This window comes from Polypterus senegalus, chromosome 17, assembly GCF_016835505.1.
Source record: "Polypterus senegalus isolate Bchr_013 chromosome 17, ASM1683550v1, whole genome shotgun sequence".
Lineage (NCBI taxonomy): Eukaryota > Metazoa > Chordata > Cladistia > Polypteriformes > Polypteridae > Polypterus > Polypterus senegalus.
The window spans coordinates 46,481,514-46,509,493 of NC_053170.1; the positions used below are offsets into that span (position 1 = coordinate 46,481,514).

Sequence of the window (27,980 nt, forward strand, 5' to 3'; positions counted from 1 at the left end):
AATCACCTTGGTTCCAACTTAATGATGAGGGCTGATCAATGAAAATGCCTCCAATTTTTATTAGCTCAAAATTGGGAGTGTGAGGAATGTAAAACATGATCAGATGATGGTCATCTCTGGGCCAGACAGTATGACCTTTAAGTCCTAATGATTGTTATGAAAAGATTGATTATTATTATTAGGAAAAAAAGTTTACAAGGTAAGGTAATTATGAAAATAGATACAGCATTGGGTCATTATTACGAAGATAACATGAACAGTAGATGACGAGAATTACGTACAAAATGGGAATGTTTTTGTGATTGAAATAAAAATGAACAGCACCCAAACCACTGGGCTCGCTTCATGAACAGAGACAGGGTTTGTATGCTTTGCAATTGTTTTCTATGCTGTGCAATAAAGTCTTAAATTCTGACTGCCTTTCTGAAGACGCTGCTTGTTTTTTCTGAAGATTTCTCCACAAGACTTCCTACATTACAACCTTCCTTTACTGGAAAGCGAAAGTTAGTTTAACCATGTTATTCATATTAGCTGTCACAGTCATATTGTCATTGTTATACAGTATATACTATTGTTGTTATTCATTTTTATGGTTATTGTCCTGAATAACTGTTAATTGACACTTTTTCCACATAATTAAAAGAATCTAATTTGAATTTTGTTATAAAATATTAAATCATTTATTTGAATATTTTTGTACTTGAGGTTTCTTTTTCTTAGCCCTGGGGCAGGTGCTATTTATTTATCAGAAAGCACAGACTCATTTTATTTTAATCAGTATCAGTGGTAAAAATCTCTGATCAACTCTTGTGTCACTCTCAGTTCCTTAAGAGCTGAAGTGACTGCCGGTTTTCATTCAAGCCACCTTTTTAATTAGTAAGCAATTACTAATACTAATGGTACAAACTTCTTTTGACATCATTGTAATTTACTTTTAATATTCAGAACCTATGTTTCTTTTATCTTTTACAAGTAAGAAAATAATGAGATGCCTAATGAGCCAACTAACCTCGGGTACTCTTCTGAGCTTTTTATTCTAGGTTGGAGAGATCCCCAGTGATACTCTATCAGTTTTCATTTGTATTTAGAATATTTTTAATCATACAAATTTGAAATAAGTTCCGAGATCCCAAGAAAATAGGAAATTTATGCTTGATGTAAAAGAAAATGTGGTTTATGTAGCATAAGACAGTGTTCATTTTTTGGCATGGTGTACTTATACAAATTTATTTGTTTATCCACCACCTACGGAATACATACAATTTTTGCTATTTAAACAAATAAAGCATGGAAAAATAATTAATTTGACCTACTTCTATGTAGGTAATTACGAAATTAACAGCTTCTGTCAGAAAAATAAAATTGTGTACCTTATTTTCAGCCATTTCCTTAGGAACATTAAGAAAGGATATAATGCCAGACACCTCAGAAATATAATTTTTTACTGCTTTTATTGCTTGGATTTTATAGATCTGCTTCAGATAATCTTGTAATAATGGGAGTTCTGTATAGAGTAAGAGAGAAGAAAATAAATAATGTTAACATTATCAACATTATGCAGTAATTAGTTTAGCAAGCTTGGGAAGCCATTATATTGTACAGGTATTGGCATTTTGGGCTGAATTTATTGCACTTGAATACAAATTGAAAGTTTTCAACTTGTCTTTATATCTGTAAACAATGGTATTGTATACTGATCTTATTAAATTGACTTAGACTAAGGCATCAACCTTATATACAATAATAATAATTATAATAATAATAATCTTTATATAGGTCAAATTCCATTAGAACAATTTTTTATAATGGGGATTTTGTTATAATGGAATTGAAAAGTCTTTCAGCAGGTACAGTTGACAAAGCTGACTGCCAAATAGCAAACTCAATGGCAATGCCTAAATTGTTCTTGCTAGTATCAATAGCAGCAAGAAAGTCCAACATTTTTTTTTTAAATCCTGCCCCTTGGTGTGCATAGTGTCTAGTTTGTATTATTATATGGTCCATGAGGAGGGGGGTCACACGCCCCTTGATGTCCATAACATGCACCCCTTAATTTTCAGAAACACCACCCATCGTGTAATGTAATGTCACCTAACTGGCTCTCTCTGGCTGCCATCTGTTCTTTTGTGACTCACCTGTTTATTTCAACCTGGAAAAGTTTTACATAAAAAGAGCATGATGAAAAGTTTGAGGAAATGAAGGTCACATTCATAAATAAGAAACATTTATAAATTTATGACCACAAAATTCAAACACACATTCAAATGCAACATTTAAAAAAAAAAGATTGTGCAGGTGTGCATAGGATAAAATATTGGCAAACTTATAAAACACATTGAAAACTGGTTTAGTAGCATAAACACAAAGGAACCTGGGGAGTCAGCACATTTGCTGAAGGGCAAGCCAAAAATCAATGTCTAGTTGTGGCAAACCTCCAGAGCTTTGTAAGTACAGCTGAAATCAAATTTAACTGACAGTTATCCCAAGTATAGAGACACCCACAATGCCACCAGTCTGCAGCAACCCTTCTCAAGCTTTGCATCTGCAAGAGAATGACGATTGTCAAGTAAACCAAATGAGATAAATGTGCAATCTAATTGGCTGTTCAGCAGTGCATCTAAATCATGATTTTGGGCCAAGTACAGAAGAAATTCATTAGTGTGTGTGTTTTCCTGCTTGTTATAATAAATTTGCAGATAAAACGGATTGTGATATAAATTTTTTAACATTGGTTCTATGGGAAATTGTCCAGGACCAAAAAAAAATAAAAATGAGGATTTTGTTAAGACAGAGTTTGTTCTAAGGGAATTTGACCTGTACAGTATACAGTATATATTATGCAAAGTTGACTGACTGACTTATTCACTCACTCTACAACTAAAACACCATTTCCTATTTAGCTAAAAATCAGAAATTTGGCAGATAGTGCATCTAGGGCAGTAGGTATCCACTAATAAGGAACATTTAAATATATCAATGATTAGGGTTAAAAAAGCACAATAGAAAAACTTCCTCTTTTGACTCCTCCCATTTAGAGGTCGCCACTGTGGATCATCCATTTCCATCTATTTCCATCTTTTACATCATTTTCTGCCTCACTGACTGCCTTTATGTCCTCCCTCACCATATTCATAAATCTCCTCTTTGGACTTCGTCTTTCCTCTTGCCTGGTGGTTCCATTCTCAACATTCCACAATGTTGAGAAACATTGCAAAACTAAGTACACCAAAATCTCAAAAAAAACTTGACAGATTTGATTGGAATCTGGTAATTTGTAGAAAAAATAAAACTGGACAACACGTTTTTTATTTGTTGATATCAATGTCATTGATAGTGCTCATTTTAATGCAATGCTCAAAGAAGATGCCAGAAACTGTGGATGTGAGTGTTCTCAATTTTGCACAACTGATCCAGAAAGAAATGTATTTAATACACACACACACACATATATATATATATATATATATATATATATATATATATATATATATATATATATATTTATATACACACCCCATCTCATCTGCAACCTAGTGTAAATGCTGATGTGAAGACTACAATTCCTATCAGTCAGTGTGCTACTTCAGATAATTTTATCATCTCTCACAAAGTTTAAATAAGAGTGTCAAATAAAGTGGCATGTCATCAAAGGAGTCAATTCCTTTCTTTTTTTTCCTCAGCCACTTTGGAATAACAAATTCATTGTTTCACTGGATTACAGCGGTTATCTCACAGAGGTGTTTTTCCAACTTTGCCATGAGATTCAGTTTTACCTTTTTAAATTGCTTGAAACTGCACAGGTGGCATTTATTAGAAGACCCTGGGGAGGTAGTCCCTTTGGTAAAATGAGTGCAGTTTGAAACTGGGAAGCATATTGTGCAGTGTTGTTCAGTGTGCTAAGTGTGTCACATAATACAATAACTCTGAGATAAACTGATTATACCACATTTTTTATTAGTGCATATCTTTCCTTTTTTGAAAAAGCCAACAGTTCTCCACCTGCATATTGTCATTGAGTTAAAAATACCAATCATAGATCAGTGTTAGACAATTTTATCAAGTTAATAAAAACAACAAAGGAATTAAAAAAAAAAAAAAGCAAATTAACCGATAGAGCCGAACAGCGATTGAACACAATGCAGCACAATTTTTTCTATAGCTCATGGAGGTGCTATTTTTCAGATTTATTCAAGACACATAGATAGAGCACAGTACACGCTCCCAGAGCTGTCCACCAGCAGCCTACTAGACACACATAAAATACAATGCACTCCTCCAGCGCCATCTATCATCACTCCAACAGCACAAGCTCTTGATTCTGCTATACAGCTATCACAGTTGTCAGATATTGATTGATATTGATTGCCAAGGGCCTTGCAAAATTCCTTCAAATTTCTCTTTTCCTATAGGCAGCGCTGGAAGAGCTTCTCATTATAGCCTATCATTCTGAACACTTGCAAATGAAGAGAAGGTAGCAAGAAGTTGGCTTTTGTATTCAGAGCAGAATGATTCAGTGTTTTATTTTGTGTGTAAGTGTTTTGGTGCTAAACATGTAAAGATGACCTCAGAGTGTTCTAGTGATTAATCCAACATAAATGTTGCACTGAAGAGTCATGAGAATAACCAAGATTATGCAAAGACAATGCTGAAATTTGTCAGAAATAGGACAAGACAATTGACCATGAAGAGCTGACACTCTAGTAGAGAAAGGAAAAGGTGATGAGATGTTCTCACATGCCTGTTGAAAATTACTCTGTCATTTTCTAAGAAATTTGTCTTTCAGGGGTTCCTCACAACTTGTTTATTATCCAAATAATGGGAACAGCCCTTTGATGGAAATAATCTTGCCAAAGTAAAAGATGACAACATCCACATTCACTATCTTTGACAAAAAGTACAGATGGCACTAATACATATACAGTAATTGGTGAAAGAATTTAGCAAACCATTGTCTCTTATTTGGGAAAGTCTAAATACTATTCCATTATCTTTGACTGCACCCTTGATGTTAGTCATAAGGAGCAAACATTAATAGTTGTTGTGTATTGTGGTGTTGGAACTCAAGCCAGAGGTTAAGGAGTACTTCCTGGGTTATGTGGCAGTTGAAGAAATCACAGGAGAAAACTTGTGGAATGCCACATTGGACAAACACAAAGAGTAATACTCTACTTTAGTTCTTTGTTTGGAAACCCACAAAATATATGGATTTTGGCAGCCAATTAATATATTGTTTAAAAATATATGGCTAATTCAGACTGTCTATCTATGAAGCAAGTAAATTTACTCAGTCATGTTCTGGGGTATATGCCAGAAGCACTGAACATACTTCTGGCACAAAGGAAATGACACAATTTAGAATGTATTAACTGTAAGAAAATGTGTAATTTAAATTTAACGATAAAAACTGAATATCTTACCTGTATCTTCAATTTTAAGACTACTCTTAATTTTTCTTTGAATATTCCAATACTCCTTAGAACTCACTGTGAAAACCTTTATTTTGCTGTCAACAGCAAGCTCACCTGAAGAACCCATGAGGAAATTCTGAAAATACAATAAAAAATAATGAACTTTTAATTTAATCTAAGCTGTTTAATGGATGATCCTGACTGTTTTTTGGACTGATTAAGCCAGTTCAAATGTAATTCTATCAGATCAAACATCCACAGATGCTTCTTATTGCTGACAGGGTGCAGTGTTATATACATTTAATAGAGATTATAACTCAGAAAGTACTTTTAGATTTGACTATGTTACGTTTTCTCAGGTAGAGGAATGCTTACATTTATAAATTAAGGTTTAGTCTGTGTCTGAAGTGATATAAACCTAACCAAGAATAGTATTTATTTATGAGAATATTACTCGATCTTAAAACAGACCATGAAGCTTTTACCACATGTTAAACCACTAACAGCACAGAAAAATCTGATATGTAGAATGCACTCTGTACTATGTGAGTCTCTTTTGATTCGCATATGATATGCTGTACCCTGATCCTCAGTAACTGAGTGCAAATTGTTTGCTCCATCTTTCCTTGCACACTTTGCATTTTGATTTGCTGCACTAAAAACTATAATCTTTTTCTCAGGCCGTGTGAAGGAAAGGCAAAATGAGAGTCTAATGTCTGCATTTTTTTTAATGTAGAAGTGTGGATGTAGCCTTACAGTCTGTTTCTGGCCTAAACAAACAACACTTTACAGGGTTACAGTGGTTTCTCACAGGATCTTTTTATTGCTGTTTAATTATATTTTTTCTTTTTTGTTCAAGCATTTCTGTCAGTCAGCCATTATCCATTCTATCCTAACACAGGGTCAAGGGGGTCAGCTGGAGCCAATCTTAGCTGCTTAATTTCTTTTAAAAACTTCTTAACTACTAATTATGTATTACTTTCTATTTTGCTACTCTTTTTTTATTTCTCTTTTGGATATTTTTAATATTTTTTTCCTTTTAAAGTATTGGGAAGAATGCTCAGTTACTATTATTAGGGGTTTATGGCAGTACTTGAATATAGGTGACCCAGACCTGTTGTCTGTATTTAAAACTGGTCATTATTTTGTTTCTCTTACCTTCTAGCAAATTCATGCTCTTTGTAATTAACATCAGTGCTTTGCAATATTTTCCAAAACTTTGTATAATATTAATTTTAACTTTACAGTTTTCTCTGTAATTCTACATATTCACTGTGGTACAAGCCATTAGAAGACTTTAATAAAAATGCCATTGCAATGTCATGTGCTTAACTATTCTGTATAAAGAATTTATCAGCATGTGATGTCATCTGTGCCACTTCACGCATTACATACATTACTTCATTGCGTGAAATTTACTGCAGCATAGGAAAGGTAAAACTCAAAAATTATTCAAAGAAGAAAAATATTTTGTTTAATCTGAAAATTATTTTTTAAGGGGACTAAATGGAGCGGCATTTTTTTTTTTTTTTGCTAGTTTTTCCCTTCATTTCTTGTATTATGTTTAGTCTTGAGAGCTACCTTGTTTGTGTTTTGTTTTCACTCCTGGCTTGCAAGAGATACATTTGGGTTACGTTGTGCTGGAATAGGCAGATTTGAACATAGATGGATGGATGGATGGATGGATGGATGGATGGATGGATGGAAAACATTATTTCCTAAAATAACAAAATTCTTTTCCAGGCCAGTTGTCATTTTTGCTAGACCAGAATGTGACTCTCCATTAAGACTCTTGATACAGAGTTGTAATTTATAGCAATTTTAAATCAGGTTAAAAGACTTTTAATAATGTAGTTATTTGTAATATGTTATTTAAAAAGGTATGTTGTTAAATTCCTTGTGTATTTTATAACTTCAGGTCATGAGTAATATTCAATATACTGTATCTGTTCCTGAATATTTGAAATAAACAAGCCACTTTAATAAATGTCAAGCATGTATTGAAATGCACAACCATTTTACATTTTTAGAAATTGTGTTAATTTTTAATAAATGTTAAGAAGGTTTTCTTCACAAAAAGAACAATAGAATCATGGAATAAATTAGTATTATGGTAGTGAGTAGCACATTAGGGACCTTTAAATATAAACTCAATATTATTTTGGAGAATATAGGAGAATAGGTTAACAGACTTGTTGGGCTGAGTGGTCTGTTCTTATCAAACTTGTTCTTATGGTCTAACATTGCCTAACAGTAAGTAATGCTTACAGGGTAAAGTAACAACATTTTTGCTCATGCAAACCTGGTTTGTAGAGAGAACATTGCTTCTCATTGTTCCTTCAATTTCACTAAATATCTATGCACAATATGGCAGTAGCCTGCTGAGCATGATGGTTATTAATTACCCCAAAAGACAAATGGCAAAGAACAGGTAATAAATAATAAGGTCATATTTGAGAATACTTCAGGTATTACACTGAAAAGTAACAAGAACAAGTATGTTATAAGGTCATGGTGGTCTGGTTTGTGGAATTCAATGATCTTAAACTGTTTTCATACACAAGTCTGTAAAAAAGTTGAGGACCCCGACATATTGCAAAAACACAAACTTACCTAAAGAGGTAAATGACATGTTATTTTGCTCAAATAATGTTAAATATTCCTTTGCAGAAAATTGCTTTTTGATCACCTGAAGTTACTCAAATACAAAAAGCGAGAAAGTCTAACAATTTGTGTTAATTATTCTGCTTTCATAAGGTACTATTAAGTCCTTAATCCAAAATGTAAAATAAAACATTCTGAAGATAACTTGTTATGTAAATAGGTGGAATAAAAAAAATCTTACTTAGCCTTTAATGGGCATATCTGTTTCTTGTGCAGAGCCTTTCTATAATGTAGACACAGCTTATCTGTCTTTTTCATCTAACAGCATTTTTTAAAATTACACTAACAACTAAACTGAAACAACTAACAACTAAACTGAAATGATTATCTTAAAATAAAAGTGTATTGAGGTATTCCACTGAAGGTATAAAGTAAAATAGAAATGATGAAAGGTTTATAAGACTAAACTGAAAATAAAATGAGAAGTGAATATAGTATAGAAATAGAGGTAATTTATTAAATGGAACTAAAATAATCTTGGTGCTAAGTTTTTATTTTTTAATTATTTTTATTATCTTGATGGTGATGTCACAACGTTTTCTTTTTTGGCTTCTGTTTTGTTTACATGTAATCCCGTTTTACCAGTCTTGTGACATGATTATGCATTTTGATGTAAGATTCCTTTTTCCTGTATCAGATAGTGGCACCAGAATGCAATGAGACAACACTTGCTCCTTTTTCTGTGTCGATAACCTTCTCTGTTGGAGCTGGGTTTATTTTTTGATATGGATCTTTTTTTTGAGTATTGCAAGAAACAGAACTTAAACTTAGTGTATTTTTTCCCTATAAATAAAGTTATATGCAGTAAGAAAAAAGCCTTACCTTTACTTGGTTATTGTATTTGTTAATAAGCATATTTTTGGCCTTTTCATTTCTTTTTTTTATGCCTTCACGTTCATCTTTAGAACTCTGTAAGCAGGTATTTTAAAAGAGACAATAATGTTGTATATGACTAATTAATTTTATTTTATTTAAAATTTGACAAAAGAAATACAAATGTAAGTAATTATAATAGTACTAGCAATAAGATGTACCAGTATACTTCTAATATTGTTGCTATTCAAGATCATACTTCAATTAATGCAATACTTAACTTAATGGAAAATACTATGCAAACACTTTACCAATATAAAAACAATCATAAACACACAATTTGTATTTAAATGCTATACTGTATATATGCCAAACCCTTAAAAAAGAAAAAGTTACTCACTGCCTCTTTTGACATTTCATTGCTAGGAATGAAAGGAAGATATATGAAATACTGGTTTAATTAAAGTCATAATAAAAATACAAATTCATAATTTAATTTTATAATTATTACTTACCTTTTAATGCCAGTGTTATCGGTTTTGGTGCAGATGATGTCTATGTTTTGACACCTTCCTCCACCAGCAGCGCCTTCTAATCCTGTGTTGAGGATTTCTAATACATTGCTGTTTGATTGAGCTCTGTTGATTTCCGCAACAATCCAAACATAAGAACACTTGGTAATATACTATTTAAGGAATAAAGTAGGTTTCTATTAATTCATAATCCAAGGTTTTAAAGACAAAGTTAATTTAAAGATATTAAACTAAGCATGACACATACCTCCTTCCACATGTTATTTCTTTCTTTATTTGAATCTCCACTTCCTGGAAGATCAACCAGTACCACTTTATCTGGTAGACCACAAGTTTTCTTTGGCACAAAAATTTTAACAACCTTCACCAAAGGCCAGTAAGAACAGGAGGAATCCTCATTTGAATCACTGACTATATAGGACTTCATCATCTTACACAGTTCTGAAGCCTGCGTGTAGTTAATAAACAAAAATACATTTAGATTTATTTCTTTCACTTAAATATAACTAATTTTTAAAAATTATATCTTGGGATTTGGTCTTATCCGCTGGCAGTGGTGTTTTTTATTTATTTATTTTTTTAATCTGTTTAACATATCCTGTATTTAATTAATCCGAGAGGAATCCCTTACAAGTATATTAAAACATGAGCAGGAAACCAATGGTCAAGAAAAGTAGACAAAAGTAGTTAAAGTTTTATCAAAGTCTAAGCTGGATTCAAGTTTATAATATGGCCTGCCACAGACTGAGCTGAAACAGACAGGAGAAGGATTTGGATCAGCCAGGACCTCACAAAGCAGCATCCGATCTGGCCAACAGCCAATGTGGGAACCTAATTCAGAGTGGGACAGTCAATGAAAATTCACCGCTTTTGAGTGGCATGTTTGAACTGAGCATGGCCTCTTTAACCCTGCTGTCAGCTACTACCAACATCCACTGTGAGTCAACAGCATCATCTCCAACAGGATACAAAACTCCAGACAGACTTTGGGAGAAAGAAAATTTAATGTTGACTCTCAGACAGAAAAAAAAAGAGATTATATTTGAAACAGCCATACTAATATTTTCCCAGACTTATTTCCCTCAAAAGCTGTCAGCTGCAAAACAACCTGCATTCTATGGCATCAGTACTTATGCAAAATTGTAATCAGATATAGTATTTTGTTTCAAGCTAAACTGAAAGTAATAGTCAATATTCAATTCTATATCTTTAGTTCTCAAGAAGTTTCAGAAAATGAGATAAAACAACCACTTTCAATAACCTGAATATGAGTCATGTTGAGTCGTGGCAATATAAAGATGAATCTTATAGCAACTTAGTCTATCTCTAATATAACACATTTGCCACAATTATAACCTGTTTTCATCTTGATAACTTTTTTAGTTACTATATTCAAATGTATTGAATTAAGTATACAGTATGTATATTAGAGTAATTATTAGGTAACTGTAAGTGACAATAGACTTAGTACAAGTGTACATGAGGGTTTGTAACTTCATATGTATATGCACATACATGAATATGCAAGTGCTTAAACTTTATATATATATATATATATATATATATATATATATATATATATATATATATATATATATATATATATATATATATATATATATTATGGGGTGCCAAACAGGCAAATACATTGATTTTCTGAATATATAAAGTCGGCGTCAGAATATATAAAGTCAAAACATGAATATATAAATTCACTGTCGGAATATATAAAGTCAAAACTTGAATATATAAAGTCAAAACCTGAATATATAAAGTCAAAACCTGAATATATAAAGTCAGCGTCGGTATATATAAAGTCAAAACTTGTTTCTGAATATATAAAGTCAAAACTTGAATTTTCCTCTTTTTTTTCAGGTGACTGTATATACATCATGCCCTAGGTTTATGGCATGTGAGTTGTACTGTTATAAGATATCTCAATTTAATCCTTAATATACTGCTGCTGGGGGTTTGTTTTATTTTGCATGTGCCATATCTCTTGGAATGGGACTCTGTGAAGTATGATCTAGCCACACTTGAGAAGGCAAAATGGGGGAGAGTTTTGGGGATGGGGAGTTACTACTTATGTATACTTTCTACCCCAACAATTTTGCCGACAAGTTCCTTAGCCATAATACCTGCCGATAGATAGATGGATGGATAGATAGATACTTTATTAATCCTCAAGAGGAAATTCACATACTCCAACAGCAGCATACTGATAAAAAACAATATTAAATTAAACAGTGATAAAAATGCAGGTATAACAGACAGCATCTTTGTATAATGTTAACATTTACTCCCCCTAGGTGGAACTGAAGAGTCCCATAGTGTGGGGGAGGAAAAATCTTCTCAGTCTGTCACTGAAGCTGCTCTTCTGTCTGGAGATGATACTGTTCAGTGGATGCAATGGATTCTCCATGATTGACAGGAGCCTGCTCAGCGCACATCGCTCTGCCACGGATGTCAAACTATCCAGCTCCGTGCCTACAATGGAGCCTGCCTTCCTCACCAGTTTGTCCAGGTGTGCAGCATCCCTCTTCTTTATGCTGCCTCCCCAGTACACCACCATGTAGGAGAGGGCGCTTGCCACAACCATCTGATAGAACATCTACAGCATCTTATTGCAGATGTTGAAGGACGCCAGCCTTCTAAGAAAGTATAGTCGGCTCTGTCCTTTCTTGAACAAAGCATCAGTATTGACAGTCCAGTCCAATTTATCATCCAGCTGCACCCATAGGTATTTATAGGTCTGCACCCTCTGCACACAGTCACCTCGGATGATCACGGGGTCCACGAGGGGCCTGGGCCTCTTAAAATCCACCACCAGCTCCTTAGTTTTGCTGGTGTTCAGTTGTAGGTGGTTTGAGTCGCACCATTTAACAAAGTCCTTGATTAGGTTCCTATACTCCTCCTCCTGTCCACTCCTGATGCAGTCCACGATAGCAGTGTCGTCAGAGAACTTTTGCTCATGGCAAAATGATATGAAATCAGGGTTAAAGCAAAAATCATGAAGCAACACACTAATTTTACTTAAGTTCACCACTGGCGCCCTTTGCTTTTCACAGATGACAACAGGTTCAGTCTGAGCACATGTGACAGATGTGAAAGGGTCTTGTGAAGCCATGGAGAATGTTAAGCTGCCTGTACCATCATTCAGCATGACCGGTTTAGTTGTGTGTTAGTGATGGTCTGGGGAGGCATATCCATGGAGGGATGCACAGACCTGTACTAGCTAGGCTCCTGGACTGCCATTAGGTATCGGAATGAAATCCTTGGACCAACTGTCAGACCCTGTGCTGGTGCAGTGGGTTCTGGGTTCCTCCTGGTGCACGACAATGCCCAGTCTCATGAGGCGAGGGTATGCAGGCAGTTCCTGGAGGATGAAGGAATTGATACCATTAACTGCCCCAACTCGCCTGACCTAAATCAAATAGACCACTTCTGGGACATTATGTTTTGGTCTATCCGTCACTGCCAGGTTGCACCTAAGACTGTCAAGGAGCTCAGTGATACCCTAGCCTAGATCTGGGAGGAGATCCCAGAGGACACCATCCATTGTTTCATTAGGAGCATGCCACGACGTTGTCAGGCATGCATACAGGCATGCATACAAGCATGTGGGGGTCATACAAACTACTGAGCACGATTTTGAGTTGCTGCAATGAAATTTCGGCAAAATGAACTAGCCTGCCGCATCATTTTTTCACTTTGATTTTCATGGTGTCTTTGAATTCAGCCATCTGTAGGTTGATAATTTTCATTTACATCAAATGATGTTGCATCCTTTTTGTTCATAACACATTACCCAGTCCATATCAGTATAGATATCCAGCAAGATTTTTTTTCCCTTCGAGATCTGATGTGTGTTCAAAGTGTTCCTTTAATTTCTTTGAGCAGTGTATTTGCATCAGTTCCTAATATGTGCACTCATAATATCTTAATGGCTAGAGATTTTAATTTTGTTTTAAATCCAGATCTGGATAGATCATCAACAACAGTTGCAATGACATCTAATAATGCAGTGACAATCACATAGTTTGTAATGGATCATAATTATATCAAACCCATGGAGATTCATAAATCCAGATTCAAGAGAATATTCCTTCGTTTCATCAGTACATCATACTTAATTGATTATTTTCTCATCAATAATAATTTATTGCCCACTTTAAAATCTTGTAAATGCAATGTTATTGTTATCTCTGATCATGTTCCTCTGAGCTTGAATCACTATACCCTGCATACTCATTCTGTATCTGGCATCTTAACCCCCTGTTGTTAGCATATGTGAAATTTATAGAGTTCATCTCCAAACAAACTGATTATTTTTTAGAGACAAACGCATCCTCAGATGTTTCCACAGAAATACCTTCAGAAACTCTGAAAGCATTTCTTAAAGGACTGACTAATTCATATCTTTCTATAAAAATAAACTGGAGACAAAGAAGGCACCAGAGTTAAACAGAGAGATCTACAGAATAGATTAAGAATAGGCCAGGTCTCCAAATGAAGTACTTTACAGAAACAGACAGGCTCTACAATCATAATTTAACCTTTTGACAACAAAAGAACTGGACCAACTTATTTTTAAATCCCAACTTTGTTATTATAAACACAGAGGTAAGGCTAATAAGATCTTAGCTTCACAAATCCACAAGCAGGAAATCCATAATGCAACAACAGAAATACCAACCCAAATGGAGATAAAATCATTCACCATAAAATTAGAACTCACAGATTTAAGGAGTAATATAAAATCTTCTCAGGTTAATGAAGATGAGACACAAGCTAAGCAGATTTATGACACGATACAGATACCACAATTGGATACCCTTAGTACAGAGGTACTGGACAAACGTCTGACACTCTCAGAACTACTGTGTGGTATAAATTCACTCCAAGCATTAATTACCATTTTTCCAAAGAAAAATAAGAACTTATCGCAATGTGCATTATACAGACCTATTTCACTTCAGAAAAATGATGTTAAGATACTCTTCAGTGTTTTAGATAGAAGGATTAAGAAAACACTTCCTTCTGTAATATCACAAGACCAAACAGGATTTATTAAAGTCAGACAGTTAGCTTCATACCTTTGTTCTCTGTTTAATGTTAATTATTTTCTGTTTTACACTCATCCATAAAAACTAACACACCATAGATCTTATTATCTTTGGATGTAGAAAAAGCCTTTGGCAGAGTTGAATGGGACTACCTATTCACCACATTGCACAAATTTGGGTTTAGCCTAAATATGCTGTATATGTACATGGATAAAATTGCTTTATACCAGTCTGCAAGCCTCAGTCTGTATCAACAACATAAACTCGAACTACTTCAAACTAGTATGTGGTATTTGACAGGTGTGCCCTCTAGTGTTGATGAGCAAATTTTTCCAAAGCGTTATTTGCAGCAAATTTGCTGTCTTCACATTTGCCCTAGTTCATTGAAGTATTTATTGATAATTCTGCCAGTTTAAGAGAACTTTTTTCCCCAGTGCCCCATAATGCTTTGCAAGGCCAGAGTTATAACAGCCAACATTGGATGGTACCATCCCCCAGATATATAATGCTAATCATCTACACTGCATACTCTGTGGAACTCTGTGGTAGAACAGCATAAGTAAATAATGCAGGTTCTCAAAATTTTATTTTTAAGAAACATATACAGCATAAATAACGAGTTATCACTGCTTGTCACCAAATGTGCAGGTCGAACTTTGAATTCCGTGTAAGTATAAGAGAAGGAGGTGTGTGTGCATTATGCATGCATAATTAACCATGTGGAGATAAGGAACAAACCTCGAAGGAGCCTGACACCCCACCCACTAACACAAGAGACTCTATGAAATAATAATAATAACGAAAGATGTATTACTATTTACAAGACATTTCTATCTTTTTGATAGAAGAAAAAGTGCAAAGCATCAGCACAGACAGTTTGGAGAGCCTTCGGCGCAACTTCAAAAACCAGAAAGAGCCAGCGTGCAGCTACAATCATGACACGCCTTTTTGAATTTTCTGTATTTAAAAGACCTACATATTTTTTTTTACTTTTGACTGTGATTTCAACACTTCCACTTTGTTTTGACGAAATATATGATTGCACATCTCTAACTGCATTCTTTCTTCTTTGATCTCACAAAAGCATGATGGTGTAATGGTTGGCACTGACACAATAATCAGTCCAGTATAAATGGCAGTAAAGATGATTGCATCATTAAAATAATACAGTCATATCTAGTTCAATTAATCCTTCCCCATTGACTTCAATGCATTTCGCCAAACTCGAGGCAAAGTGAACACCTTGAAGTTCGCTTATCACTAGTGCCCTGTATCACCATTGCTTTTTGCAATTACCACTGAGCTCTTGGCCATTCATTTTCAAAATGCATTAGGGATAATGGGGATTATCAGAGAAAAATTTGAACATAAAATATCACTATATGCAGTTGATATCGTATTGTATATATCACACGAGTAACATTTTACCATTACTCATTAATGCATTACAATAATCCCTCGCTATATAGCACTTCCACTTTCGCGGTTTCACTCTATCATGGATTTTATAAGTAAGTATATCTAAATATATAACGCAGATATTTCGCTGCTTTGTGGGTTCTGCGGACAATGGGTCTTTTTACTTCTGGTACATGCTTCCTCAGTTGGTTTGCCCAGTTGATTTCATACAAGGGATGCTATTGGTGGATGGCTGAGAAGCTAACCAATCAGAGCACGCAGTTAAGTTCCTGTGTATTGATTGGCTCAGCGACGGAGCGCCGAATTTGATTCCGCAGCGTTAACCAGGAAGTCTCATCTCGCTCATTCAGCATCAACGTGTTTCGCTGTGTAAAGAGTTAACTTTTGTGCTCTTTTGTGTTTATCTTTGTGCATAGTCAAGCCCTTCATTATGGCTTCAAAACGATCTGCTCCTGCTACTGCTTCAGGGGCCGTACCCAAGCGCCATTGTAGGATGTTAATGATTGCCAAAAAGGTAAAAGTTTTGGATATGTTGAAGGAAGGGAAAAGCTACACCGCTGTAGGACACCATTACGGCATCAATGAGGCTACGATTCTTTTTATTTAAAAAGTAGGAAAGGAATATAAGATCTACGGCCGCAGTGTCCTTTTAACCAGGGTGCAAAACGAATTGTAAGTGGATGTAATAAGGCAGTAGTCTGGATGGAATATGCTTTAGGGATTTGGATTGAAGACTGCCGGAAGAAGAACAACAGCGGTGCTATACAGTTGACTGAAGAGGCTCCTTTAGAAGAGCTGTAACACTCTCCTTTGTTGTGCAGTAAAATAAACTCATCGTTATCGGACAAGTCATCGTGTCATTGTTGGTAAGTAACCATAATTAATTTTCTACTTACAGTTGTGATGGATGCCCGGCAAGAGTTTCCGGCCCGACAGCATGGACATGCCCCAAGTTCCAGCAGGGCCTCATGGACTTTGTGGTTTTTATACACAGCCCTGCTGGATACCTTGGGGTCCACAAGGAGTCGCTGTAGGGAGGCTCCTGGACTCATATATGCCCTATAACCTGGAAGTGCGTCATAATCCCGTGACAGGAAGAAACAACGTGCTTCCGGGGTGAAGATACAGACTATTTACCCTGACCAGGAAAGGATAAGGACTTGTGGACTGTGGGGCTGGAACACCTCCGGGTCAAGGGGTATAAAAAGACTCTGGGAAAGCACAGACACTGAGCTGAGCTGGGAGGAAGGGTAGCTAAGTGTCTGGGAGAGGGGGATTGTTTGATTGTGCTTAATTATTGGATGAATAGTGTAGAGGAGAAGGTGCTTGGTGCACTGTGTATTAAGAAAGTAAAAGAGTCTTCGACTTTTACTTGGTGTTTGAAGTGGTACCTGAGGGTTCAAGTGGGGGATCAGAACCTCTACTGCTACACTGGTGTAGCCAGCAGGATTCTCTGGCCATCTGTTGGCAGGGGACCTGTATTTCAAATAAATATTGTGTGGGCAGACAACCCTAGGAAGGGCACGCTTCAACGCACAGATGTGCAAACACCAACCCCTACGGAGAGCGCTGCGTTGGTGAGCATTCTGTTACTTCGGACCGTGATGGGGAAGAAGTCCGGAAAAAAGAAGGGCAATACCAACTGGGTACAGAACCTAACCGATGCCGAGATGACCTGGACTTACCTGACTGGGAATGAGGAGGACCGGGAACTGATAAAGGCTGAACAAGCTCGAGTGGCGCAACAGCAGGAGCGCTGTCAGCCATCGGATGCGCCGGAATCCCTAAATAGATTGGGAACATCGCTGCCAAGTCTGGAGGTATGTGCAGGGAAAACGCTTGAAATGCCGGGGAAATTTTATTCCTGTTTTGCAGAGGCCTGCTTCCAGAAAGCAAGCGGTGAGTCGGATGCCTGCCTCATACCGCGGCAAGATGGCTGCGATACCCAGAAAGCAGGCCAGGCTAGGATTCGGCAAGCGATAAGCCCATTCAAGGAATACAAGCACGTGAGCTCGCGTGAGGGGTGCCAGGACAGAGAAGGTCAACGTCGGACCGCAGGTGAGGTCGTTATTTCCCCAATGGTTCCACGCTCCCTGGAAGGGAAGGGGGAGGCGAGCGAAGCAGCGTCGAAATTAAATAAAGATAAAGAAGGGCGGGATGTGACTGAATGGGCTACCGTTAAAGTAGAAAAGGCAGATCACAGTCGGCTTGGAACAGCCACCCGACCCTCGGAAGACTCCAAATCCCAGGAGCCTTTGCGCGACCCAGCAGAACACGTGCCAGGAGTGGACGTACTCATTAACTCCCAGCCGGCAGGTAAAGAGAAGACGAAAGCAGACTTACCTCTGGCTGTATTAAATAACTTTGTGGACTTACGTGATCTCGAGAAATACCTCGAGCCCGTATATAGTTTCTTGCAGGACTTGAAGGATCTGAAGGAACGTGTGGAGAAGCTGGGAGTTACAGCCTGAGGCGCCACTGAAAGGATTACAGGAATACCTGCAGCGATTAGGCCGAGAAGCCCCGGTCTTGATTGATTCGGCGGTACAAGTAAGCCATACCGTATATTATAAGGGGAAGCACCGATCGTACCGGTACAGCTGAATAGTGCTGTTGCCCGGAGCGATGCGGTGCTGATGACGCTGCCTCTTAAGAAGCATAAGTCAACGGGCGTGCAGACAGCAAAGGGTCTCTCTTTTCCCAGTAGAGAGTCCCCAGCTGTGCCCAAGCCCCAGAGGAAGCAGGAGATCCCCAAAGTCAAACGCGGGTCTCCTGACAAACAGTGTGGGAGAGTTTATAAGGGCTTAACATATATAAAAATAACTATATAAACATATGGTTTCTATTTCGCGGATTTTCACCTATCACGGGGGGTTCTGGAACGCAACCCCCGCGATTGAGGAGGGATTACTGTAGTGGAGTTTCAAAACATATCTTTACTCATAATCTATACTAATAAAAGGCAAAGCCCTCACTGACTGACTGACTGACTGACAGACTGACTCACTGACTCTTCACTAATTCTCTAACTTCCCTTGTAGGTAGAAAGCTGAAATTTGGCAGGCTCATTCCTTACAGCTTACTTACAAAACTTAGGCAGGTTTCATTTCGAAATTCTACGCTTAACAGTCATAACTGAATCCTACTTACGTACATATATACATCCATAGCCTGCAGCTCGGAGTTGCATCCTCCATCCCCACATCTCCCACGTAATTGACTGCCTGCCCATATAAGGCCATCCTTCGCTGCGGTGTCTTCATTCCTTTCCTTGGTTCGCCACAGGAAGCTTCTCCGCTGTTTTATTGTTCGTTTATTACAATTATAGTTATTTCTTGATTACCTTCTTTGGCTGACTGCCTGCCCTTCGTTGGCTGCTGCCTACCCACGTAAGCTCCTGTGTCTTCATTCCTTTTCTTGGTTCACCACGGAAGCAGCCTTTTTATTTAATCCATGGCTTCTCCGCTGTTTTATTTTTCATTTATTACGATTATAGTTATTGTGTAGGTATTTTAGACTTACTTTACATTGTTCAGGTACTTATTTCCTTTATTGTTCCAACCGTACACCCATTAACATGTCTATCGAGGTGATCACCATCGATCAAAGAACTGTCACTTAACGAGTGGTTTCCATTCCCGGAGATGGCACCTGCCTTTTCCATTCTCTGTGTTAAATATTGTACGGCCATATCAAGCTCATTTTTGATATCCGGAGGAACATTGGGTCTTATGTATTGAACTAGCAGAATACCTGCGCTTCACAGCGGAGAAGTAGTGTGTTAAAGAAGTTATGAAAAAGAAAAGGAAAAATTTTAAAAATAATGTAACATGATTGTTAATGTAATTGTTTTGTCATTGATATGAGTGTTGCAATCATATCTCTCTCTATATATATATCTATATCTATGTATGTATGTATATACTGTATATGTATATATCTATACTAACAAAAGGTAAAGCCCTCACTCACTGACTCATCACTAATTCTCCAAGTTCCTGTGTAGGTAGAAGGCTGAAATTTGGCAGACTCATTCCTTACAGCTTACTTACAAAAGCTGGGCAGGTTTCATTTCCAAATTCTACTGTACGCGTAATGGTCATAACTGGAAGCTATTTTTCTCCATATACTGTAATGGAGTTGAGCTGGATGGCCGTGGGGGGCAGAGTTTCGTGTGACATCATCACGCCTCCCACGTAATCACGTGAACTGACTATCAACGCAGAATGTAGAAAACCAGGAAGAGCTCCAAAAAGCGCTGAAGAAAACATGCATTATATAATTGAGAAGGCAGCGAAACAATAAGAAGCGAGGACTGACATTTACAACCATATTCATGAGTGCTGCTACTTCGGAAACAAAGCACGGTGTAAACTTAAAGTTTAATTGAAGTTCATAGACAGGCTGCCGCTGGTGTTTGTCATGCCCACGGGTAATGCGGGACACAAGTTTAACGAGAGGACGCAGGATATAAACAAGAGTTTTGATCACTTTGTAACTAAGTTAAAATTGCGGGTGAAGGGCTGTGCTTATGCAAATTCCGAGAGACTGTGTTTGTGGGGGATTGACAGTTAAGGCGGGTGGGGGAGTCATGTCATCAACTCCCTCCCATTCACCTCATTTCGCTCTGAGCTGAGCTCCACGGCTAACGCCGTCTTCCGAAGCAACTTCGTCACACTGCCACCAAATACTCACAGAAAAATCCACAAGTTAATACACACCCTGTCTCTAGAGTTTCTCCACACTCAATGTATTCCTCGCGTCCCCTTTATACCCTCTGATCTCCCATTTCAATTCAGATGCCTCCAATTTCCAGTAAGGCTCTGCTGCGCAATGACAAGTAATAAGTCTCAGGGACAGACCCTACAAAATGATGCCATTGATTTCAGGCAAGATTGCTTTTCTCCTGGACAACTATACTTGCATTCTCAAAAGTGACCTCGCAGCTTCGTCATATTACAACCGGAGTGCAGCCAGAAACTTTTAAGTGCCGGGTCTTACTTAACATTAAATTAAGCCGTGGACATCGCAACATCACACAAGAGAGCAGCTCACGTGAACTTACTGAACGCAGTACGAGTGATCACTTCCATGCATCAAACCTGTTCAAAAAACGCATTACACAATTGACAAGGTGATGGCTTTATATGGCGTTCGTTCATAAAGCAGCGGAGAGGTTGTTTGAAGGCAACTACACAAAAAAACAGCAGAGCGCCACACTCTGAATGTATTCCTGGCATCACCGTTATACCCCCTGATCTCCCATTTCAATTGAAATGCCTCAAATTTCCATTAAGGCTCTGCTTCGCGATGACAATTAAGAAGTCTCAGGGACACACCCTACAAAAGGTTGCCATTGATTTGAGGCAACATTGCTTTCCTCCTGGACAAAACTATACGTTGCATTCTCAAAAGTAATATATATATATATATATATATATATATATATATATATATATATATATACACACCCCAATCTACATACTGTCAAATAAACGAACCACACACCCTAGCGCAACATGAGAGGCTTTGCCTTTAGCGCTGACGTCTGAGGTTCGATTTGGAAGAGTGGGTGCAGTGAGTGTGTACTGCCTGATGAGCTCGCCCAGCGTGTCTCTCTCTCTCCTTCTCGCTCGTCCAGCGCGTCTCTCTCTCTCTCTCCTTATCTATCTCGCTCGCCCGCCCAGCACGTCTCTCTCTCTCTCTCTGGCAATCGTCTCCTATTCTTTGTCTGAGTCTGTGTGCCTCACTCATATAGTCACATCTGTTTACTACAGCATTGTGACTGTGTGTGTGTGCGCTGTGAAGTGCGAGTCCCCGTCTTGCTCCCCAAAACACGAAGCTGAGTCTCAGTACTTTAACACCAGCTTTATTCAGCTTGAAACAGCAACAGAGCTGTTATTTATTGTACCAGGATCTTTATAATGTTCCTTGTATGACCCATTGACGACAGGCGCTTATAGCAGGTCTGCGATCTATTTGGATGCGCTTATACGGCTAACTGCTACAGCGCTGGGAGACTGCGATTGTTTTGGGACGCTCTTCCGCGTATTGTCCCATTGGGTGGAATCCCACATGAGTTTAGAAACTCACACCAGCCATGATTCTTTATAAAGGTAAAGTGCAGGTTAATTTGTATTATGTATTTTACTTTATATTTTGTATTAATCATTTTTATATGAATAGTTTTGGGTTGTGGAACGAATCATCTGAGTTTCCATTATTTCTTATTTGGAAATTCGCTTTGATATACAAGTGCTTTGGATTGCGAGCAAGTCCAAGGTTCCACTATATATATATATATATATATATATATGTATATATATATATATATATATATATATATATATATATATATATATATATATATATATATATATATATATATATATATATATATATATATATATAGATGTTTTGAAAATCATGCATGTGCCCTGCCCAGGATTGGTTCCTGCCTTGCTCCCAGTGTTGGCTGGGATTGGCTCCAGCAGACCCCGTGACCCTGTGGTCGGATTCAATGGGTTGGGAAATGGATGGATATTCCAGCGCTGACTTTGTATATTCCGACGCTGACTTTATATATTTAAGTTTTGACTTTATATATTCCAGCGCTTACTTTATATATTCCGAAATATTCCAACGCCATCTCTATATACTCAGGTTTTGACTTTATATATTTGAGAATGACTTTATTTATTCAAGTTTTGACTTTATATATTCCAGCGCTGACTTTATACAGTGGGGTGCAAAAGTTTAGGCAACCTTGTTAATAGTCATTATTTTCCTGTATAAATCGTTGGTTGTTACGATAAATAAATGTCAGTTAAATATATCATATAGGAGACACACACAGTGATATTTGAGAAGTGAAATGAAGTTTATTGGATTTACAGAAAGTGTGCAATAATTGTTCAAACAAAATCAGGCAGGTGCATAAATTTGGGCACCACAAAAAAGAAATGAAATCAATATTTAGTAGATCCGCCTTTTGCAGAAATTACAGCCTCTAAACGCTTCCTGTAGGTTCCAATGAGAGTCTGGATTGTGGTTGAAGGTATTTTGGACCATTCCTCTTTACAAAACATCTCTAGTTCATTCAGGTTTGATGGCTTCCGAGCATTGACAGCTCTCTTTAACTCACACCTCAGATTTTCAATTATATTTAGGTCTGGGGACTGAGATGGCCATTCCAGAACGTTGTACTTGTTCCTCTGCATGAATGCCTTAGTGGATTTTGGGCAGTGTTTCGGGTTGCTGTCTTGTTGAAAGATCCAGCCCGGTGCAGCTTCAGCTTTGTCACTGATTCCTGGACATTGGTCTCCAGAATCTGCTGATACTGAGTGGAATCCATGCGTCCCTCAACTTTGACAAGATTCCCAGTCCCTGCACTGGCCACACAGCCCCACAGCATGATGGAACCACCACCATATTTTACTGTAGGTAGCTTGTGTTTTTCTTGGAATGCTGTGTTTTTCCTCCATGCATAACGCCCCTTGTTATTCCCAAATAACTCAATTTTAGTTTCATCAGTCCACAGCACCTTATTCCAAAATGAAGCTGGCTTGTCCAAATACCTCAAGCGGCTCTGTTTGTGCTGTGGGCGGAGAAAAGGCTTCCTCTGCATCACTCTTGCATACAGCATCTCCTTGTGTAAAGTGCGCCGAATGGTTGAACGATGCACAGTGACTCCATCTGCTGCAAGATGATGTTGTAGGTCTTTGGTGCTGGTCTGTGGGTTGACTCTGACTGTTCTCACCATTCGTCACTTCTGTCTATCCGAAATCTTTCTGGTCTGCCACTTCGAGCCTTAACTTGAACTGAGCCTGTGGTCTTCCATTTCCTCAATATGTTCCTAACTGTGGAAACAGACAGCTTAAATCTCTGGGTCAGCTTTCTGTATCCTTCCCCTAAACCATGATGGTGAACAATCTTTGTCTTCAGGTCATTTGAGAGTTGTTTTGTGACCCCCATGTTGCTACTCTTGAGAGAAAATTAAAGGAGGAGGGAAACTTACAATTGACCCCCTTAAATACTCTTTCTCATTATAGGATTCACCTGTGTATGTGGGTCAGGGGTCAAAGTTTTGGAATCAATAAAATGACAACGGTGCCCAAATTTATGCACCTGCCTGATTTTGTTTGAACAATTATTGCACACTTTCTGTAAATCCAATAAACTTCATTTCACTTCTCAAATATCACTGTGTGTGTCTCCTATATGATATATTTAACTGACATTTTTTATCGTAACAACCAACGATTTATACAGGAAAATAATGACTATTAACAAGGTGCCCAAACTTTTGCATCCCACTTTATATTCAAGTTTTGACTTTATATATTCAGAAACAAGTTTTGACTTTATATATACCGACGCTGACTTTATATATTGAAGTTTTGACTTTATTATTCCGACAGTGACTTTATATACAGTCAACCCTCGTTTATCGCGGTTAATCCATTCCAGACTCTGCCGCGATAAATGAATTTCCGCGAAGTAGAAACCATATGTTTGTATGGTTATTTTTATATATTTTAAGCCCTTATAAACTCTCCCACACTGTTAACATTATTAGAGCCCTCTAGACATGAAATAACACCCTTTAGTCAAACGTTTAAACTGTGCTTCATTACAAGACAGAGATGGCAGTTCTTTCTCACAATTAAAAGCACGTATTGATTTTTTGATTGTTTGCTTTTCTTAGCGAGCCCTCTCTCTGACATTATCTGCTCTTCACGGTGCTCCTTTGAAGATAAGATATGTTTGCATTCTTTTAAGTATACAGAAGCACCGCGATAAAGCGGCATTTTGTAAAGGAGCGTCCTATCTTCTAGGCAAACAGCCACTGTGTAAACAGCCCCCTCTGCTCACACCCCCTCCGTCAGGCAGAGAGTGAGAGAGACAGAGAGAAGCAAACAAAACAAGCGCCACACGGGAAGCATATCTTTTAGCATTGAGGAGTTTTAGTTAATATGTAATACATGCTCTGATTGGGTAGCTTCAAGCCATCCGCCATAAGCGTCCCTTGTATGAAATCAACTGGGCAATCAAACTGAGGAAGCATGTAACCTAAATTAAAGACCCATTGTCCAGAAAGCGCGAACCAGCTTAAAAATCCGTGATATATATTTAGATGTGCTTACATTTAAAATCCGCTATAGAGTGAAGCCGCGAAAGTCGAAGCGCGATATAGTGAGGGATTACTGTAATCAAGTTTTGACTTGATATATTTGGGAATGACTTTATATATACAAGTTTTGACTTTATATAGTTAAATTTAGTCATCACTGCATAACTTTTTCTTTACCATAGAAATTTAAAGACTAAATTCAACTTCCATTCCTACCAAAGATATTTCTGGCGACTAAATAGAACCTACTTATATCCAAATTCGAGCTATTGAGCTGTCGCCTGCCTGCCTGAATAAGTCACCCTCGCTTCGCTTACTTTTTTACCGTTCATTTAATCATAGCTAGTGGCGGAAAAATTATAAAATGGAAGGAGGATTACACTGAGTATGGCTTTACCAAAACAATTATTGATGTCAAATCGATTATTCATAAAGTTTCAATTGGTGATCTGTTTTTCTGTGTTAACCTCATATTTTTTCATACTTCTCAAACCAAGGGGGTGTGAGGCTAAAATGAATCGGGAAGCGCTGATCAATGTAATCGGTGTACCAGGAAATCATGCATTGACAGAAGTTCCCCTTTGCTTGGAATGCAAAGTGTGATTAAATGCATTATTTTTTAACGTTATGGAGCACATGCATTGAAGCTTCTCAGCTGTGCTTGTGCTAAGAAAAGGAAACATTTTAAAAATAATGTAACACGATTGTCAATGTAACCTTTTGTAAGTAGTGCCTGGAGGATTCAGTGTGGAGAAACTCTAGAGACAGCGTGTGTATTAACTTGTGGATTTTTCTGTGAGTATTTGGTGGCAGTGTGACAAAGTTGCTTCGGAAGATGGCGTTAGCCGCGGAGCTCAGCTCAGAGCGAAATGAGGTGAATGGGAGGGGAGATGATGACGTCACTCTTCCACCCGCCTTAACTGTCAATCCCCCACAAACACAGTCTCTCGGAATTTGCATAAGCACAGCCTTTCACCAGCAATTTGAACTTAGTTACAAAGTGATCAAAACTGTCATTTATACCCTGCGTCCTCTCATTAAACTTGTATCCCGCATTAGCCGTGGGCATGACAAACGCCAGCGGCAGCCTGTCTATGAACTTAATTTAAACTTTAGGTTTACACCGTGCTTTGTTTCCGAAGTAGCTGCAGTCATGAATATGCTTGTACAGTATGTGTCACTCGCTCGCTTCTTATTATTTTGCTGCCTTCTCAATTGTATAATGCATGTTTTCCTCAGAGCTTTTTGGAGCTCTTCCTTGTTTTCTACGTAATGCGTTGACAGTCAGTTCACGTGATTACGTGGGAGGCATGATGATGTCACACGAAACTCCGCCCCCCACAGCCATCGAGCTCAACTCCATTACATTATATGGAGAAAAATAGGTTCCAGTTATGACCATTACGCATAGAATTTCGAAATGAAACCTGCCCAACTTTTGTAAGTAAGCTGTAAGGAATGAGCCTGCCAAATTTCAGCCTTCCACCCACACGGGAAGTTGGAGAACTAGTGATGAGTCAGTGAGTGAGTCAGTCAGTCAGTCAGTGAGGGCTTTGCCTTTTATTAGTATAGATGACTGGGACAGGTTCAAGGTGTGGACTGATGATGTTACAGGAGATAATTATACTACACAGGAGCACTATAAGAGTGAAATGCTTAAGCCCTTCACCTATGCGTCTGCATGTGAGTTGATGGCTGCCGCTGAATTGTTCGGTTGTCGCTTTCAAGTGTACCGAAATGGACAAATATTTTACACCTTTGGACAACCGCCAATGCCTCCTAAACATCTTAGATTCACAGGTGACGGTTTCAGTAGTGGACACTTTGATATTTATGAATGTTTAAACTCTCAAAAGCTGGATGCGAAGTTATCGATGAAACCAGTTGTATGCTTACAACGCTTGACAGATGCCGAATGTCACTTCAACACAAGTCCTGCAAATATTGTCATAATTGAAATAAACCATGAAACTCAAACTGATTATGACAGCAGCAATCTAAGCTGTGAGATTTGAGGCAAGATTGCTTTTCACATGGCCAACTGTACGTTGCATGCTCAGAGTAAGAGTAAGAGTAAGCTCAGCGCACAGCTTGGTCATATTACAACTGGAGGGCCGAACTGACAACATGGTATACAAAGAGATCCTTAACAAATAATTATTGGTATATTTTCCCTCAGTTTAAAAAGGTTTACTTTTCTTCTTAATAAAAATTATAAGGCAGTACTTCGCCGCTGCAAAGCGTGGGTATTTTGCTAGTCAATTTGAATAAAAGTGTGCTGTTTCCAGTGAACTTTCATGCAAAACATACTAGACTGGAGATCTATCCATTCATTTTATCAGAAGAGTTTAAATATCTACAGGTAAACATCACAAGTAAATATAAACACAATTATGCTATTAGCCTGGAAAAAAATCAAACAAGATGTGAACAGTTAGTCTACCCTCCATTTCACATTAATAAGGGAGAATCAATACTGTCAATATGAACATCCTTCTCAAGCTTTATTTCTATTTCAAAACAACCCTATATATATTAACAAATTGTTCTTTAAGAAAATAGGGCCAATTATAACTTAATTTATCTGGAATTCAAGGTGTCCACACTTTCAAAAGGTGACTCCATAAAGACCTAAACAGAGGGTGGCACAGCTATACCTAACTTTCAAATATACAAGCTATAAAGACCTGGGGCCTCGTGTATAAATGGTGTGTATGCACAAAAATGTTTCATATACCCGTTTCCATGCTCACATCATGACGTATAAAACCAAAACTTGGCCATGCACATTCTCACACCAGCTCAAACCATTACGTACGCAAGTTTTCGGTTTGGTTTTACAGACTGGTTTTACTAGCAGTGCTACTGTTTCTGTGTGGCTTCCCTTTATTTTATAGATTCACATCTCTGATGCGGCTTTATTAAATACACTGAAATTAACCGC

The 27,980-nt window shown here is 37.7% G+C and overlaps 1 protein-coding gene across 1 annotated transcript in view; it reads right to left on the minus strand.

Moving 5' to 3' along the window:
- LOC120517193 (nuclear GTPase SLIP-GC-like) overlaps nt 1-27,980 on the minus strand; it is a 162,411-nt gene that overhangs the window by 32,357 nt on the left and 102,074 nt on the right. Inside the window, exons 8-13 of the mRNA XM_039739363.1 lie at nt 9,666-9,866; nt 9,401-9,570; nt 9,286-9,307; nt 8,895-8,981; nt 5,418-5,544; nt 1,371-1,504 (exon numbers count right to left, since the gene is read on the minus strand). Of these exons, the coding sequence (XP_039595297.1) occupies nt 1,371-1,504; nt 5,418-5,544; nt 8,895-8,981; nt 9,286-9,307; nt 9,401-9,570; nt 9,666-9,866 (741 nt within the window). The remainder of the gene's footprint in view (nt 1-1,370; nt 1,505-5,417; nt 5,545-8,894; nt 8,982-9,285; nt 9,308-9,400; nt 9,571-9,665; nt 9,867-27,980) is intronic.